Genomic DNA, 18,643 nt, shown 5'->3' with positions numbered 1-18,643 from the left:
GTTTTGGAGGAAACACTGTAAGTTCTTCCATGTTTTTAGAGTTGCCCAACATTTTTGTTTAAGTTAAACTGAGTAGATTTCTGATCCTGGCTACTTAGAACTTTGAACTAAAAATGAAGTGTAGTTGTTTCTCTGGGTCTCTAGTTTCCACATCCACAAATTGAATCAATCATGGATTAAAACCATTATTTAAAAAACAACAACAACAACATTGGGGGCTAGAGAAATGGTTCAGTGAGTAAAAGTACTCATTGCTCGTTCAGAGGACTCGGGTTTGGTTCTCAGCACCCACATGGTGGATCACAATCGTCAAACTCGACTTCTACAGGAACCAAACCCTCTACTGGCCTTCGAGGGCACGGCACACATATAGAGCATAGATATACATGCAGGAAAACATTTATGGACACAAATATAAATAAATGTAGAGGTTATATGCAAATACTACAGGAATTCTTGTAAGGTACTTACATATCTGTGAATTTTGATATCTTTGGGTTGGAGAAGTCATGGCACATAATCCCCATGGATATTGAGGGGAAAGTCTAAGTAGGAAGTGCCATAGGACAAGGGCAAGGTTTTGCTTTTTTTTTAATGAGACAGTCTCTCTAGACAGTGCACTCAGCCTATCTTGAGACTTGTATATTGCAGATGACTTCTACTGACAGTTAGGAGAGTTGGCAGATGGGTGGGCAGAAAGAAGGGTTTCCCACCAGGGTCCTGGAGCTACAGTGGAAGCAGAGGGGAGTTGGAAGAAGAGTTCTAAGTGCAAGAATGAAGCACTGTGGGAAGGTTCTTTAATGCATCAAATGCTCTCCATAAGCAACCATGGGGTCTTCCCACCCATGCTACTGGGAAAGTCCTGATGGAAGCCAGGTTACCATGGATGGAAAGTCACAGGATGTAAGGAGCTCTAATTGAAAAGAGAATGGCCTTTCCCTGGTCGTTAAAGTCCAGCTGCTTCTGTACAGAAGCACATGTGTGCTTGTGTGGGACTTTAATGACTGGTAGGATGGATTGGTTAGAGAGGACAGACTTGTGCCTCCATTTCAACAATGTGAAACTCAATAAGGGGACTTGTGGATTCTGAGAGAGACAACTCATGATCAGCCGAGGTCACAGACCCAGAATGAGGACAGGATACCAGGATACAGGACAGCCCAAATCCTGTGACCTCCCACAGCCAGTCCCGATTTATTAATTCTTGGGCATATTACCCCAGGAACTTGGCTGGTATGAATTTTTAAAAAGTGGTAAATAACCCAATTGCCTTGCTGGGCCAGACAGAACTGGGGCAAACGGAGACAAAGCCCATCTCTAAGGGATTCAGATATGAGCCCCCATAAAAACACAGGGTAATTTGGCTTCTATTTTGTTCTTGGATGGGAAGAGAAAACTGTCTTACTGTTTCTATGCCCCAGGATGAAAGCATCCTCACCTGCCTGTCTGCTCATTCATGTTCTCTCTCCATGGTTTCTAGACTGAAGGGACCACAGAGGAACAAGGCTGCAGGCGATCGCTGAGGTTTATCATTCTCAATAGGCGTTCCTATACACACCACACACATCTGGGGCCTGCTCTACTCTGGTGGGAGGCAAAGAACTCAAGGTGTAGTTGTAGTTTCTGATCTTGCTTAGACATGGCAAGAGGGACCTGGCTCTCCACAGGCAGCTGTGGCTGCACATCTGGCCACTCTGTAATGCTCTGTTGCTCTAAGTGCAGAAGCTCTGGGGGGCAATGCACACACAGCAGCAGGCTCCACCCACCTGCATGTGGGTCTTCATGCACGGGTGACAGTGGATACTCTCTCCTCTGCCCTTGGAGCTTTAGGATCCTTAAAAGGTGTCACTTCCCATGAAGAGAAAAACTGCACATCCATTGTCCCTGGACCAGGCAGCACTAGAGACTGGGAAGCCCTCACTGTATCTTCCATGACAACCATTACTTTTACTACATAAAGGATGGCAAACCTGTTCAAAACAGTGACTCTGCTACTGAACCCAGTTTTCTTTACAGACAAAGGCTAACCAAAAGCCAGTGTCACAAAATCAGAAGCCACCAGGGTCACCTTTTCACAGTGACAGTGCAAGCAAGTTGCCCTGTGTTCTAGGCATTGTTCTCAGGCTGGCATGCTGGCCTGAGGTCACCTTATCGTCACATCTGATCTATTTATAAAGGATGGCCCAAAAAGTTTCAAAACTCAAGCCTAACCAAATAACACTGTCTGAAGGGTGAAATTAAACCTTTAGACCCAAACTCAACAAAACTTCTGCACTTAGCTAAGTCTAAACCCAGCTTTTAAATACCACATGGGAGGGAGGCTGGGGCATGTGGCTTGATGATAGAGTGCTCATAGTATGCATGAGGCCGTAGGTCAATTCTACAGCACCCAAAATGAATGAATGAATGAATGAGTGAATGAATGGCCACATAGGACTGAGGATTTAGCTTCATGGTAAAGTACAAGCACAGACTGTGTAGGGCACTGGACTTCATTCTGTCCAAATAAATAAATCAATGAATAAATAAATGCAAAGTAAATGAATATAAAAATTACAAACATTATTTATAACCACACACTCAACAGCAATAGAAAACATCACATTCTAGTCCCAAAATCTGTTTGTGATTTTGCCTTTTGCCACTGAACTGCTAAAGGCACCACTGCCATTTATAGACAAGCTGAAAAAAAAATCCAGGTCTCCCCAAAGCAGATGGTGGGGCCAGCAGGCTTCAGGAGCTGTGCACACCACAGGGAGGCCAACACAGGGTGACAATATTACTGTGCCAGCTTCTGCCCATCCTCCCAGACTGCCAACTGAGCCAGACAGGACAAAGTACCTGTTGCCTGGCAACCCAACAGACTATGCAGAGCTGCTTTGAAACTGGGTGACCCTAGCATTCCTTTACACAACCAACCCCCTTCGCACCCCCCCCCCCCAACCCCACACGCACCACAACAGCAGTCAAGAAAGCCAGGGTCAGTGTTCTATCTATGTTTCCAGTTCAAAGGCAAGAGCCTGGGGAATTGCTGTTCCGGCAATAAAACTCTGTGTACTTCCACTATTTTTTAATGCAGTCTGTAATACCATCTTGCTCAGGGCAAAATACCTGAGTGATAGCCCTGAGGGATTTTAACTCACTCCAATATCTCATCAAGAGCCCTGACAATCAATGCTTGTTTTGTTGGGCAGGCACACAGCCAGGCCTAGCTAAGCCCCAGGAGGGTGGATATCTGTCTACAACCCACACTGAAGCTCTTCCAATCAGGAACAAAAGGGCAAAAGGCCTGAGATCCTGTGCCAGAGAGTTTCAACTACACCCTTGACCTTGCCAAAGCAACAGTGGGCTAAAAAGGCAGAACACAGGGACATTGCCTCTGCTGCTGCTGCTGCTGCTTCCAGTAACATGGCCACCACCTCCACCTCCTTTGCACAGGGAAAGAAGGCATAGAAGCAGCTACCCTGGAGTGAGCTTCCTTAGTGAATCCTGCAGACATGTCCACCACTCCAGGCCAGCTAGCACCAGTGCTCAAGACAGCGTCAGAGAGATAGATAAAGCTCTGCCAGGCTGCCTCAGTTTCACTCAAGGAGAAGAGAAAACCTTGTTCCTTTTCCCCACAGCTTCTCCCTATGGGGAAGAGAGCCACTTTTATCTCTGCCCAAGAGGAAGTCAAGTAAGAGACAGAGGGCGAGGGAACCAGGGACTGCTTTGCTTGGAGAAAGTTATGAAAAAAGAAAAAGACAACTATGAAGCACAGAAAAAAGCTCCAAAATACAAAGATGCATTATTGGATAAAATGTGATCTGAAAAAAAAAAAAAACCCAACTACTTATGACTATTAAACTAAGCAGTAAGTCCTGGCAAACTGAGTGGTTACATCACAGTGTATGGTTAGCCAATCATGTTCACAATTAGGAATTTTTCAAAGATATATGGTATCTTTCTAAGAGGCTACTGGAAAAGTAGCTTTGAATCTCTATGTTTTCCCTATAAGATTAATTCCTCCTCCTCCCCTTCCTCCTCCTCCCCCCCTCCTCCTCCTCTCTCTCTCTCTCTCTCTCTCTCTCACACACACACACACACGCACACACACACATGGTAGTGAGGCCAAATACACACCTGTTACTAGCTCCTTTGACCTGCCCATTCCTCATCAATCAACCCAAAGGCTTTACAAGATGGAATCCTTCTAAAGGTCCTGCCTTGCCTCCCTTGATGTCAATAACTCTGCCTGAGAAGTTAAAGTGCATGATGTCATTGCTTCTGGTCACATTCCTCAGTTACTTTGCGATGACCCTTTCTCTACTGTCTTTTCTTTGAGGCAGAGGCCTGTAACCTCTCTTGGCGGGGGGGGGGGGGGTCCTCTGATGTGGGGGCTGTTCTGTGCATTGTCTCTATTCTTAGGCTTTTCATGGCATGCCCACACTTGAGGCAACCAAAACTGTCCCTGAAACCAGCAAATGTCCCCTACAGTGACAGAGCATCACCACTGTTGGGAACTCCACTCCAAGACTCATACTTGAATGGATGCCAGAGGTTTGTGTTATACAAAGTGTCTTGGAGATTCAAATCATGCTACAGAGTGTGTCAAGACTAGACGTACAGTCCTTCCAAATGCATAAGGGACCACCTCAGAGTTCATCCTGCATTCAAGACCAGCTCCAGGGTAGGACTGCCTCTGAGAACTGTCTCTTAGGCCATGAATTCTAGCCTGCAGCAAGCTGGAGTCAAATGGGGAAGTATGCACACGTTTCCACCTACATCAGAATCTCTCTGGACGATCAAGCATCCCTGTTTTTTAAAGCCCCCTGTGTGATTCTAACATGAGGTGAAGATAACTTGCTTATAGCTTTCAAACTTTTTAGGATCCCGAACTTCTAAAGCAACCAGAAATTAAAGGCAATTTCGGTGGATGTATTCTTTAATGGCACATCCCTGGGAAGTCCCTCCTCGGTATCACCTAGGAGAAGTACAGGGCGGTAAAACAAGGAAACAAATGGAAGTGGGCAGAGTAAGACTTTCACCCCCACTTGTCCACTGTGGAGGATACCACTCATAATTACCATTTCACTCCTGCAAAGATCAGTCCAGGATATAACTTGATGCTATGAAAACACCAAGAGACTCGAATCCTTTCTTTCTCTTTTTCTATCCCTTTCTTTCTGGCTAGAAATGAGGCTGCATCAAGACACCAGACTTACCTTCAAAAAATGCCCAAGTCACCTTCTTTTTCTCAAATGATGAATCTTCGCCAGCTTTGAGGGAGATCACTGTAAGCACAAAGATACAAGATAACATGACGCACGGCAACTCACAGCCCTGACCCACACCGAAACCGCACAAATGCTGCCATACAGTACTGATGTCACTTAAATGTATAAAGTCTACATTGACAAAACTGCCTTAAGTCTTCACAACCCAGATACCAAGGAGAAAAATAATGGCTTCCACCAAAAGTGAAGAAACCTGGGCCCAGAACAGGCAAAGAAAGCTGTCTGTGTTTAAAAGCCAGAGAATGGCAAAGCCAAAATATAGCCTAATGGAAGTCATGCCTGCCCCATGTACTTTCAAATATAAAGAGTTTATTGATGAGTACCAAAACCAAGTAACCACTTCCTTTGTGAGTTTAGTATTTTCCATGACCCAGTGCTGAGTATGTATTCCTAGACAGAAGCACCTGGAGTCCTGAATTGGCAGGAAGAGGCCCTGAGACCATTCTGTAAGGAAGACACTCTTAATGACAGCAGGCTCCTTTTCCTGAGATTATTTCACCTTCTTTTACTTGATGGTTGGTCAAAGGACTTACTCTGTGTTCAGTAGAACAAGTTGAGTTATAGTGTGTAAAACCTTGAATACCACTCTAGGGAACTAAACAGACAACAACATCAGGGGGTGAGCTGATTGTTAGACAGAACTTTCTGTGTTGACAGAAATGTTTCATGTGAGTGTTGTCTGGGTCAGCAGCTATTGGCTACCTGTGGCTACTGAGCACTTAAAATGTGAATAGTCTGGCCAAGACAGCGTGCCTTTAACTCCAGCACTCGGGAGGCAGAGGCAGGCAGATCTCTGTGAATTCAAGGCTAGCCCGATCTGCACAGCTAGTTCTAGGACAGCCAGGGTTACACAGAGAAACCCTGTCTCAAAAAGCAAAATATAAACTTGAATTAAATTTTAGTAATTTAGATTTAAATTGCCAATTGTGATCTGTGGCTACCAACTGAAGAGCTCTAGACAAGAAAATCAAGGACTTGACTTTTAGAAAGGCAGGTCAAATGCAGAAGGCATCAGCACAAGAGACGAGCAATGAGACAAAGACAGGCTGCCTGTTCATTTCGTTTTATTGTGACTCCTATATGTATCTGAATTATTGTTGCTATAGATATCAATTCTTAACTTGCTACCCTTTTGTCTTTGGGACCTTTGTTGGATGTTAGCTTTTGAGGTGTCTTCCAGACAGCGGATCTTCTCTTCCTGTGTGTCCAACCTGTCAAAAAGCCTCTTTATTTTTTCTTTTCATTTATGGCATCTTTCAGCTCAGGATTATTTGTCCAATTCTTCTTCACACACCCCAGTTCTCCAATGGATCCCCCAGTTTCTCATCTAACGTCCTAACCAAGCTAGTGATCAAAGCTAACAGCCGTGCCTGACAACTTCCATAGCAAGTATGACCCACAGACGTGTTCTTCCCATCTGGTTTTGATTTTGACATTGTCTCAGTATGCCTGAGAATTTTTCCAGAGGGAACGTCAGACATGGTTAGGAGGAGCACAAAGTCTCTAGAGAAAGAAGTCTTCCATTTCCTGAGAGCATGGTGTAGAGTAATGTTTACCTTATCCATTCAGGGTCTGAACTGCTTAGGAACTATATTTTTTCAGTCTGGCTGTTTCTTGCTTTGGGTTTAGCCCCTTGGGGTTCCACAGCAGGAAGCCTGGACTGTTTGTCACAGTCCACACAGGTTTCATACCACGTTCAGGAACACCCCAAACTCATTTGCCTTCTAACCATCCTGGCCGTCACTTTCTCTGTCGAGCAGTTGCAGACAAACTTCCAGAAGGCTTGTGTGTCTGATGACTGGATTCCTTCTCTGTTCGTCTTTGTCATCTCTGACCCTGTCTAAGAACAAGTGTGAGAACTGATGTGTATAAGCTCACAAGTAGCTATGTTTGCGACTGAAGAAATTACTCAGTGGTTAAGAGCACTGCCTGCTCTTCCAAAGGAACCAGGCTTAATATCCAGCCCCCATGTAGAGGTACACAATATTCTAGAACTCCAGTTCCAGGGGGTCTAACACCCTCTTCTGGCCTGTATGGGAATCAGCTACACACATTGCACACAGACCTAGCTTACAGGCAAAATACTCACATACATAAAATTAAAATTAAGAAAGCAAATGTATAATCGGGGAACGCACAGAGTTGCTGTTCACAAGGCAAAAATTCAGATTTCTCTCCCTTCCCCTAAAGGAAACTTGTCTCACTCTCATGACCTTTCCCTGGAAATTGGCATGTAGTATATGTGTGTGAGCTGGAGCATTGTATGTTTGCATGCACACATGTGCTCATGCATGCATATGCATGTGCTCAAGAGTGTGCATGTGTGTGTGTGTGTGTGTGTGTGTGTGTGTGTGTGTGTGTGTGTGTGTGACAGAAAGCAGCCTGGCACTCCTGCAATGAGCTTTCATTGCATACACAGATGCTCTTTAGTGTGTGTTTATGTGTACGTATGAAATATATTATCAAAACTCAACTTCCCCTTCCTGTTCAATTTTTCTTAATCCAGAACTCCTGTATTCTACTGACTGACAGAGCAACCAAGCACCCAGAACTTAAAACAATAAGCATGTGATTCTTGCAGGCTGTGGTGCGGTATGAAGGGGCTGGTGCACTTTAAGTGAGGCAGTCATGTTGGAGAGGTGGGGTGCAGATTGGAGTGGAGGAAAGAGGCAGTAGGGAGGAATATATAGGGGAGACTTGAGCTTGGGGCTCAAGGTTCGAAGAAGTCTGATGTGCTGTCTACTCTGCAAGTTATCCATGTAGTTTGTCCCCTTAAACCATCCATCCGTTTCCTGGACTACACTGAATAGTTTTCACAACAACCTCAATCTTCATCTATCAAGCCTGGGAAAGAACGCTCCATGAAATCCTGAAGGAGGCAGCACAGAGTGGATGTTAAACACCCTCTGAGTAGCTTAGCTTTAGAAGGTGAAATGTGCTCATCATGGTCCAGGGACCACCAATCCAGTGTGGTCCAGGAGTTGGCAGCATCAGTATTACCTAGCAATTTGTCACAAGTGCAGAACTACTGTCCCTATCCCAGGTCTACAGCCCCAGAGTCAACTGGGAGCCTAGTGAGTCCTGTGTAAAACATGAAGCAGGAACTGAAGAAGGCAGAAGAATCAATAAAGTATGTGCCATGCGAGCATGGGATCCGAGTTTTGATCTCCAGTACCTCTGTGAGAGCTGGGAGGACTTAGCACTAGTACCCTGCTATTTGGAAATAGTAATGAACTGGTCCTGACCAAATCCTCATCTTTACACCCAGAGACTGATGCATCTCCAAGCCCTCTTCAGAAAAGCTTCTGTGGACAGTGCGTGATGGATTAGTACAAAGATCCACAACTGGTCACACACAGAGAATACGAAGCCATGCTGTGCTCTGTTCCCTATGGGACATCTATAGCATATCCCTCCCCCAACAGCTCAGGAATTACTCTAGAAGAAGGAAGAGATACCTGCAGCAGAACAGTATTTTCCAGACAGGGCAGAGCCCACTGCACATAATAATTCACAGCAGCTGTGTGTGCACACACAGGACCTATACAGGATCAAGCTAGCCAAAATCCCAGGATGGATCAGGTCTCACAAAGTCCCAGCTCTGAGAGGCTACTGGCAATTGGTGGCTGCTGTGGGAGGGAGGTGTCAGTTTTCTTCAGGAGGTGGCCTTGCGAAGCTACCCATGCCCCAATAGATGGCCCCATATTCATGGACCTCTAGCCAGCACTGAAAACCCAGTTCAAGAAGAAGGCTGTATGAAGTTGGCATAATGAGGTGGTGGTGGGACATACAGTAGAAATGAAGGGGAGGGTACAGGAAGGATGGCTTGATCAAAATATTACCATCTATGAAATTCTCCAAAAAATTTAAAAAGTGGGTGGGGAAAACATCTGGGCATAGCAAAGCATGCGTGTAACCCCAGTGATAAAGTCTTATTGAAGTTCATTGGCCAGTCAGTCTAGCTGAATCAAAGGTCTTCAGGTACAGTGACAGATTGGGTCAAAAACTAAAGGTGGAAAGCAATCAAGAGAAGACGTCCATCACGGACCTGTCCTCTCGTGCATATGCATATATGCACACATGTTAACAAGTATAAATCCATAAACACACATATGCACACACTGGATGTTTTGAGAAGGAAACAAATGGTGTGGTGAGCCTGTGTAGATTAGCTTGAAGTGTTCAAATGCCACTTGCTGGGTGTGAGACCCCAGGCAAACCACTGACGTGCCTGGTGTCTTAGTTTTTAAGGACCAGTGGCAGGGCAGGGGAGGGCTGCATGGGTTAAGAGTGTACAGAGTGCTTCCAACCATGTCCCTGTGTCCAAATGTGTCTGAGACATCATCAACACCTCTACCCACAGGCAGTCGGCCCCTTAAGAGCAGAATTGTTGTATTATTGACTGCTATGATTCCCATCCACGCCTAGAAGGGATCTTTGCCCCAGAGCCCTTTACATGGAGCAATGGCCAGACATCCAAATGGCCAAAATGAGAGGGTTCTCCATCCCTTTGCCTAGCCCTGCAACTGGACTAGGTTGCCACGACCTTTAGCCAGAGCAGGTGCCCAGCGATCACTTCCATACATCTTCCAGGGAAAGAACCCGTGGCTCTGATTTAATCCAAGTTCAGGTCTCTCTGCCTCATGCATGCTGACGGTTAACTAATTCCAATCCTAAATACAACATGGTGACCCATCACAAGAAATCTCATAAACAGGGATTTTCAACCTGTGGGGACTCTCACCTGCCTTTCCAGTTCAGACAATTCATGGGAAAGTGCAGCCATTATTGCTTGGCGCTGGAAGATTAGCAACACTTATCTGCTCCCACAAGAAAGAAAGAAAGAAAGAAAGAAAGAAAGAAAGAAAGAAAGAAAGAAAGAAAGAAAGAAAGAAAGAAAGAAAGAAAGAAAGAAAGAACCTACACAGGGTCCCTGCCAGGGCTTCAGGAATTTCTCAAAGTTCTGCTGTAACTATCTTATTTCAGTTGCTAATCCTGTGCTATCTCAAGTGAATTTGACACAATGTCAAGCTATGTGTCTGAGAACACAGACTGTAAGGAAACCCGGATGTCTGATATGGCCTGTCCACAGCAAGGGCTTTGTAGTGGAGCAGCCATGGCTCTGGTCCCTGCATTGATGCACCTCCCACTGTGGCACATGTACAAGGCCGAGATAAACTGACCTTGGCCAACCTGTCCTGCAGGCACGGAGTGAAAGAGGCCTCTCTGGGGTGAAATGTGGGAAAGAGAATACCAATACTTCTAGAAAGCAGTTAGCTGGAGGCTGGCTATAGCTCAGTCAGGGGGTCAAGTACATCTCAGTATGTGTGAAACCCTGGGTTTGATTTCTACCACCACAAAATACAAGGACCAAAAGAAAATGTGACACATTCTCCAACCACAGATTATTCACTTTGGCCCAAGACATTCTGAAAGAAGATGCACATTTTTGCAAAATTCACTCCCAGTGAACTAGCTAGCTATCAGGAGACTTCAGGCTCTTTACCAAAAGCCAACAAGTCTGTGTATTTTGTCTATTGGTCCCCTTCCTTTATTAACCAGCTGTATAGTCAGACAGTAGGGGAGGGACAGCAAACAGCCCTCCTGTCCAAATTGCTGTAATTTCTGGAACCTGACAGCTCTGGCGGGTTGTTCTGTAGATAGAGGCTGGGGCTGCATGAGGGGACAGAGGCTACACATGCCTTGGGAAGGGCTCCTCACTCAAGCTCCTGCAAGTGAGCAGTTATCACCCTCTCCTCCACCCCACCCACTGTAATTATTTATGCACTATCTTCTCTTCCATCCTGCCTGCATCCAGGAAAGTCAGGTGAAGGACCCAACCTCCAGTTGCTACAGAATGTAGGGTCTACATGAGGAGACAGGGAGACAGGGACTATTTCTAAACAGAGAGCCAGATGGAAGCTTTCTCCGTTCAACTGCACCACTAAGAGAGGCTTTGATTTACTTGACCACTGTGCCTATTGGTCAGTGGTTCTAAGATCAAAGCAGAGGAGAGAAATAAAGATTGTTCCTACACCCCAGTCAACTCCTGACTGCTGACTGATGCTGGAACCTGGCACCAGTAGACAGGCCCTGGGTGTCTTCTCAAGGAGGAAGTGGCCCAGACAACAAAGTTGCCAGCTATTCTAGACCCTCCCCAGGAGAGGAGAATAGGAAGAAATCTAATAAGTTGTAAGGTGTACCACAGACTGCCACCTCTCTGGGAGCTGCTAGCTGAAAGCAGCCACAGCATTAAAAAAAAAAAAAAAAGAAGAAAGAAAGAAAGAAAGAAAGAAAGAAAGAAAGAAAGAAAGAAAGAAAGAAAGAAGAAAAGAAAAGGCTTGCAGCCCAGAGGACTCAGACAAACCAATTTTGTCTAGAAGGAGCGGAAAGTAAGCTTCAAAGAAAGAACTTTAGCCACATCCTTTGATGGGTCGTAGGGATCCCACCCTTATACAGGGCAATCAACGGCCTTGAATCCTAACTTGAAAAGAAAGCCCCAAAAATATCAGTGGGGAGGGTGTGTTTCCACTGTGACTAAGTTCATGTGAGACCCTGTGCTAATGCCCTCAGTGCAGGGAGAGACTTCCAGGCTTTCCGAGTCCTTCAAGGACACCAACAACAGCTGTCTGGACTGGCTGATCGCAGCCGTCTGTATTAGGGATGGTTACACATTTCATTTTGTCCAGAAACCTCACCCGTGCCCTCTTTCTTTAACAAAAAATTCAACTATTGGAGAAGTTTCAAAGACATATGTAGGTCATATCCAAGGATGTGTCTGTCTCTGTGTCTCTCTGTCTCTGCTGCTTGGTCAACTTGGCTAAAGCATTCTGTGCAGGGCATGTTGATCTCAGCAGAAGCTACCTAGTGCCCGGTAGGCAAAGCTGGGAACCATTTAACAAGCAGGACAAACAACTAACTAGTTCTTGTCAAATAAAGGTTCTCTGGCAGTGCCCCTGAGCTCTTGGGGGTGAGTGAGGGGAGGGAGAATTTGCCTGAGTAGGGGACACCTCTCAGAAGGGACAGAGGGTCCAGCTCCCAGGACCCCACGTGGAGGAGCCCTTGAGATCTTGGGAGCCTTCGGCCTTGGCCTCCTGTCCAGCCCAGGGCAGGATTTAGAACTCGAGAATAATCTAGACAGTGCCTCCTTGGTGCACACTAGGGAGAGCAGCATAACAGTGTCCAGGAGTGACCTGTCACAACGGTATGTCCTCAAGGATTCCAAAATTCGTGGAACACTTGTCATCAGAGGAAATCTGCACAGAAGAATGTTAACTCCGTTTATAAAGGCAAACGGGGTCCAAATTTTAAAAGGATCCATTTGTCCAGAAATCTCTCCCCACTCTGAGCACCCCAGTTATCTCCTGACTGCTGGCTGATTCGTCATTGTCTTGGGGCCTGGCATTAGTAGACAGGCCCCGTGTGTCTTCTCAAGGAGGCAGTGGCCCAGACAACAAAGCCAGTGCCCTCAATTTCTTTAACAAAGAATTCAATTATTAGAGAAGCTTAAAAGACAAATGTAGGTCACATCCAAGGACCAAGAACATGGCAATTGGTTGACTCTTGAGCTGGGGAAACTCACCTCAGCTTGTCTGTCTCCCATTCCTAAAAAGGACTCCCTGCCCTGCCCCTTTATAACTGGAGTTAACTCTCCACTTCTTGGATACTTACTCCCCCTAAGACCACTTGCAATTGGTGAAGAATTACAGGCAGCTAGGGGGAAAAGTATAGGAAGAGGTGGTCAGAACCTCAGATAAGAACCTTAGAGAATGACCCTCTCCATCCCTTCTGCTGAGAAAACACAACAGGCCAGATATTAAGGATCTCCTATGGCAGTAACAGTCGATCTGGTTAAGACAGCAATGGCTACCGTGCTATGCAGACAGTGTTCTATAGTCTCCGAGACACTTGGGCTCTGGAAGCAACTTGCATCAGAGAAGCCTTCCTCCAGGACTACCCAGCATCCCAGCCTCCCACTCCCTGCCAATCATGCTGCCTTAGAACGCATCACTACCTACAGAGTGTGTACCAGGCATGACTGCCCCATGTATTATCTGCATCTATGTCTTGCTCCTTCGCTTGCTAGAATTCTTTTTGGTCCATTGGTCAAGGCATATTAACTTCACGGGAGTGAAGTGGTTCTGGAAGTGTGGCCCTGCAGTCCTTGGCTGGGGAAGGGGGATCCCTGGAGCACAGGAGTTAGAAACAAAGCTAGGCAATGTAGCAAGGTGGTGTTGCAGCAGAAAACAAGAGGAATGAATAGATCAGTTAGTCTGTCATATGGTGTGGTGTGGTGTGGTGTGGTGTGGTGTAGTATGGTGTGGTATGGTGTGCTGTGCTGTGCTGCGCTGTGGTATGGTATGGTATGGTATGGTATGGTATGGTATGGTATGGTGTGGTGTGGTGTGGTATGGTGTGGTGTGGTGTGGTATCCTGTGGTGTAGTATGGTGTGAAATGGTGTGGTATGGTATGGTATGGTATGGTATGGTATGGTATGGTATGGTGTGGTGTGATATGGTGTGGTGTGGTGCGGTGTGGTGTGGTGTGTATGGTGTGGTATGGTATAGTATGATGTAGTGTAGTATGGTATGGTGTGGTATGGTGTGTATGGTGTAATATGGTATGGTGTGGTATGGTATAGTATGGTATACGGTGGTATGGTATGGTGTGGTGTGATATGGTATAGTGTGGTATGGTCGGTATGGTGGGGCATACATACTAGGGAAACAGGTTACTCAAAAAGAATTGAAAGCATTACCACGATACCATTGCATGTTGGAAACTTTGGAAGAGGCCAGGGACAGGAGCCCCTGTCCCACTCAAGCCCCCTTTCCTCTCTGAAGCCTCAGAAGCCATGGAGATGCAGCAGCACAGCACCCACAGAGCTTGGCTCTGCACGGCTGGCGCTGGACTTGTACCCCATGGGGTTTATTTTACAGCCTCTCTACAGGAAAAGCGCAGGACTCCTTAAGCAGAAGATGAGTCTTAGCTTCTGTCAAGAAGAGCAGATGTCTGAACCCTGCTCCCTGATATCTGAGCCTTGCTAATTTATATCCAGAAAGAACATATGCCACCCTGCCTCAGTTTCCCCTGACTCCATTCTGCACAGATCCATGTAAGAAAAAGAGGTGATCAGGAAAAAAAGCAAATAAGGTGTCAACTGCCCCTTTGCCCCTAATTCAAAGTTAACAGACTCACTGTCACTCCTTATTGAAGGACCAGATAACTCCCAAGGGGAAAAAATTAAAATGTAACTGTGTTTGTTCTTGCTGTATATATCTGGATCTGCCAGTCAGAGGAGGAAGGAGGAACCCTAGACACAGAGACCTCTGTTCCTGCTCTGAGGCTGGCCTGTCACTTCCTTTCCCCCTTGCCTCTCCAAGATTCAGGTCAAAGGCAGCCTCTCTTGAGGCTGGGACAGAGCCACATAAGTCAGCAATGGCCCTTCATGACCTCCCCATGGTCTTTCTGATAAACAGCGAGCCTCAGCTTTGTCCAGCTTTTGTCCACTCTTGCCTTTTGCACGTAGGCTAAGTAGAACTCTAGCAAACAAAGCAAACAAAGCAAAGGACTCAAAAGAGCTAAACGTCCCAGGGTGCTTGGCGGTGGCAAAGGAAGTTCATATTCCTCAGGGGAGCCAGAGACAGAATACAAGAGTCAGCATTCTGAAGTAGGGAACACTGAAGCTCAAGACAAAGTTACTCACTCAGCCTTGTTCAGCATCCGCCTTTCTGTCCCCTTTTGCCATTTCAATCAGGAGAAGTTTACCCAAGAGTTTAAATCACTCACTCATCTTTTACATGTAAAACATGTCCTGGAACCTCTTTCTGGGTCCGTACACTGGATCACAAGTGAGACATCAAAGCAGAATCTGGCAGGGTGCTGAAATCCCTGGGCAAACCACCTCATTGGCCAGTCCCCTCTCCACTTTCTCATTACTGCCCTCCCCCCTCTGCTGGACCACATGGCCAACTTGCAGGTCCTTGGTTTTTTTAAGTTTCTCTTCCTCTTCCTTAGGGCTGACCTGCCTTCTATGCTGACATAGTAGGGTCCATTATGTCTCTTGAAGCCCTCCTGTGGGTCAAGCAGCCTCCACAAAGTGACCTCTCTCAAGTACCTCCCAAAACTGTACACTTGTCCCTGCCTTCCTCCCACGTCAAGGGCACCTGCTCTACAGCACACCCTTTATATGCTGTCTTCTCATGCCGTCTACCCTAGATAAGGAGGCTGTAGTCCAAGGTCAGCAGGGATGCTGGCTCTCTACCTCATGCCTCTTTGGGCACAGGGTTCCAAGGATAGCTTTATAAAGGAAAGCTTCCTTGGTGTTGGGGAGTTTACATTTTTTTAATCTCCTGACATTTTTCAATACTAGTGGTTGGTTTGTGGTTTGGTGCAATGAGGGATGCGTCTGAGAGTTGTTTCAATTACACCCTGGTCATGAATGTGCTGCTTCTGAGTGTTTGGACCTGTTGACACCATAAACACCATGATGTGCGCTTGCTTAATTAAGCAGTAGCGCTAAATGTTTAGTAAATCTCAGTCCTAATTATCTGTTCCAGGCCTCCAGAGAGAAGGGATTTAGTTAACTTCTTCCATTGAAACCTGAAGCATCCATTCCCTGTGGTATTAAGTCGAAATCTAATTATTAAGTCCCCTCTCACATTTTGGGGTCAAATGCCCAGATGATAAATTATATTCTCATTTCATCCTTGCCCCCAAACTTTTTTCTCATAAATCGTGCTCATGTGCTTTCTCTCTTTCACTCCCTCCCTTCTTCCTTCCCTTCCTCCCTCCCCTCTCTCTCCCTCTCCTGCCCACCCTCTCTCTATATGATGTGTCTGGGCATGATACACTCATGTGTTCACATGTTGGCACACACATGCACAGAGATCACGGGAAGGTCAGAGGAAGACCTGGGTTGCTGTCCCCCACTTTCCAACTTATTTAAGGTGGGGGTCCCTTGTTTGCCAAGATGTAAGCCCAAGTAGTTGCCAGAAAGCTTCCAGGGTTCCCCTGACTGCACCTCTCCCCTCCCCAGCAACACTCTGGGAGTAGAGGCATCCCAGTGGCTGTGGTTTCCAGGTGAACTCTGGGAATGGAATTCAGGTTCTCACAATTGCCTGGCAAGTGCTTTGCACACTGAGTCATCTTACCAGGTCTGCCATCAAACTCTTATGGTAACAGCATTTTTCCATTTGCTCCATCCACTTACCACGTTGAACGCTGACTTATATAACCTCAAATCAAACAACAGTCTGGCTTGTTCAACTATGCTGTTTGTGGTTAGAGTAAAACCCTGGTTAAACTGCCGGAGTCTGCAGGTTGCTGCTATTCTGAGCATTTCACTATTGATGAAGGGGATTCCCTTTAAACGGGGGTGGGAGGGGTGGGGGTATTTCATCTCAAAATGTTTGGCTGCTTCTGATCCCACAGGATGGAGAGCTTGGCTGAAAAACAACTAAAGACCTTTTCCTTCCACAAACTCCTGAGGTCCAAAGCCATTGCAGCCCTCACAGCTGAAGGCTAAAGTGGAAGGCAATGTCTCACTCACACATGGGCTGTCAGGATGAGCTCTGTAACTGGTCTATCTAGCATTTGCTGGTGACCGCAGGATTGTGGTAGCAGGACTGAGGGGAGGTCTCCTTTAGGTCAGAACCCCATGAACCCTCACCACTGCACACAGCTGAAGAAACAAGGCTTAAGGATCCCACTGTGGCCTGGAGCCACATTAACCAATCAAGCTATGGAATCAGCAGTTTCTGGGATGGACCTGGCCAGATCAATACCCTTAGATGAACAAGTCTAGGAACTTGTCATGGAACACAACAAAGATCAGAAGAGTCACAGAGTGGGGAGACTCCCAAAGCTTGGAGAGAGCAGGCTGGTCAAACAAGGGAAAGGAGTTTTTTCACAGAACAGTGAACAGAAGACCAGCACAGTGGGCCTGGGGCAGAGGGAGAGGGAAAGAGCTCGCTGGAGAGGCAGCTGCAACTCTGACAGCCCAACACAGCAGACAGCAGCTTGAGTTGCAAATTGCTATGTCCAGTGCACAGAAGTGACCAGTCAGTGCTGCATAGGGAGTGCAGATGGGTTTAGTCAAGGCTTTTATATCTATAAGAGTGAAAGACCCAAGATACAATTTGCAAAACACATGAAACTCAAGAAGAAGGAAGACCAAAGTGTGGATACATCATTCCTCCTTATAATGGGGAACAAAATACCCATGGAGGGAGTTATAGAGACAAAGTTTGGAGCTGAGATAGAAGGAAGGACCATCCAGAGACTGCCCAGCCTGGGGATCCATCCCATAAACAGCCACCAAACCCAGACACTATTGCATATGCCAGCAAGATTTTGCTGACAGGACCCTGATATATCTGTCTCTTGTGAGGCTATGCCAGTGCCTGGCAAATACAGAAGTGGATGCTCACAATCATTTATTGGATGGAACACAGGGCCCTCAATGGAAGAGCTAGAGAAAGTACCCAAGGAGCTGGAGGGGTCTGCAACCCTATAGCAGAAACAACAATATGAACTAACCAGTACTCCCAGAGCTCATGTCTCTAGCTGCCTATGTATCAGAAGATGGCCTAGTCGGCCATCATTGGGAGGAGAGGCCCTTGGTCTTGCAAAGATTATATGCTCCAGTACAGGGGAAAGCCAGGGCCAGGAAGTGGGAGTGGGTGGGTCGGGGAGCAGGGTTGGGGGAGGCTATAGAGAACTTTCGGGATAGCATTTGAAATGTAAATGAAGAAAATATCTAATAAGAAAAAAAGAAAAGAAAAAAGAAAAATAAAGCCCCTTATAAAAACTATGAAAGAAAGAAAGAAAGAAAGAAAGAAAGAAAGAAAGAAAGAAAGAAAGAAAGAAAGAAAGAAAGAAAGAAAGAAAGAGTGGAAGAAAATATCACTATTTTACAAAGCAACCAGCCATAGACAGGGTTGAGTCTCCCTAATGTGAAATGTTATCAGATTTCAAAGTTTTTCACATTTTCAGAATTAGAGATTCTCCAGTAGTGAAGTGCAATCAAATACTCTCAAATCTGAACAAACCTAAAACCCACAACACTTCTGGTCCAAGAATTTTGGATGAAAGATACTCAGTTAACCATGTTTCTAACATGCCTGAGAGATTTTGAACCCCTTAGAACAGTGGTTCTCAACTTCCCTAATGCTGTGACCCTTTAATACAGGTCCTCATGTTGTGGTGACCTCCAATCATAAAATCACTTGCATTGCTATTTCATAACTGTTACTTTGGGTACTTTTATAAGTAGTCATGTATATATCTGTGTTTTTGAATGGTCTTAGGAGACTCTTGTGAAAGGGTTGTTGGACCAACAAAGAGATTGAAATCAACAGATGGA

The 18,643-nt window shown here is 45.9% G+C and overlaps 1 protein-coding gene across 1 annotated transcript in view; it reads right to left on the bottom strand.

The window, feature by feature from the left end:
- Nucleotides 1-18,643, bottom strand: part of Vstm4 (V-set and transmembrane domain containing 4) — an 84,698-nt gene that overhangs the window by 49,393 nt on the left and 16,662 nt on the right. The window contains exon 3 of the mRNA XM_021181981.3: nt 5,205-5,273. Coding sequence (XP_021037640.1) covers nt 5,205-5,273 — 69 coding nt within the window. The remainder of the gene's footprint in view (nt 1-5,204; nt 5,274-18,643) is intronic.

Source organism: Mus caroli, unplaced genomic scaffold (assembly GCF_978045245.1).
Source record: "Mus caroli unplaced genomic scaffold, Mus_caroli_1 scaffold_12, whole genome shotgun sequence".
NCBI classification, from domain to species: Eukaryota; Metazoa; Chordata; class Mammalia; order Rodentia; family Muridae; genus Mus; species Mus caroli.
Note: the sequence above shows the minus strand (reverse complement) of the source record. Positions and strands in the feature narration are given on the sequence as shown.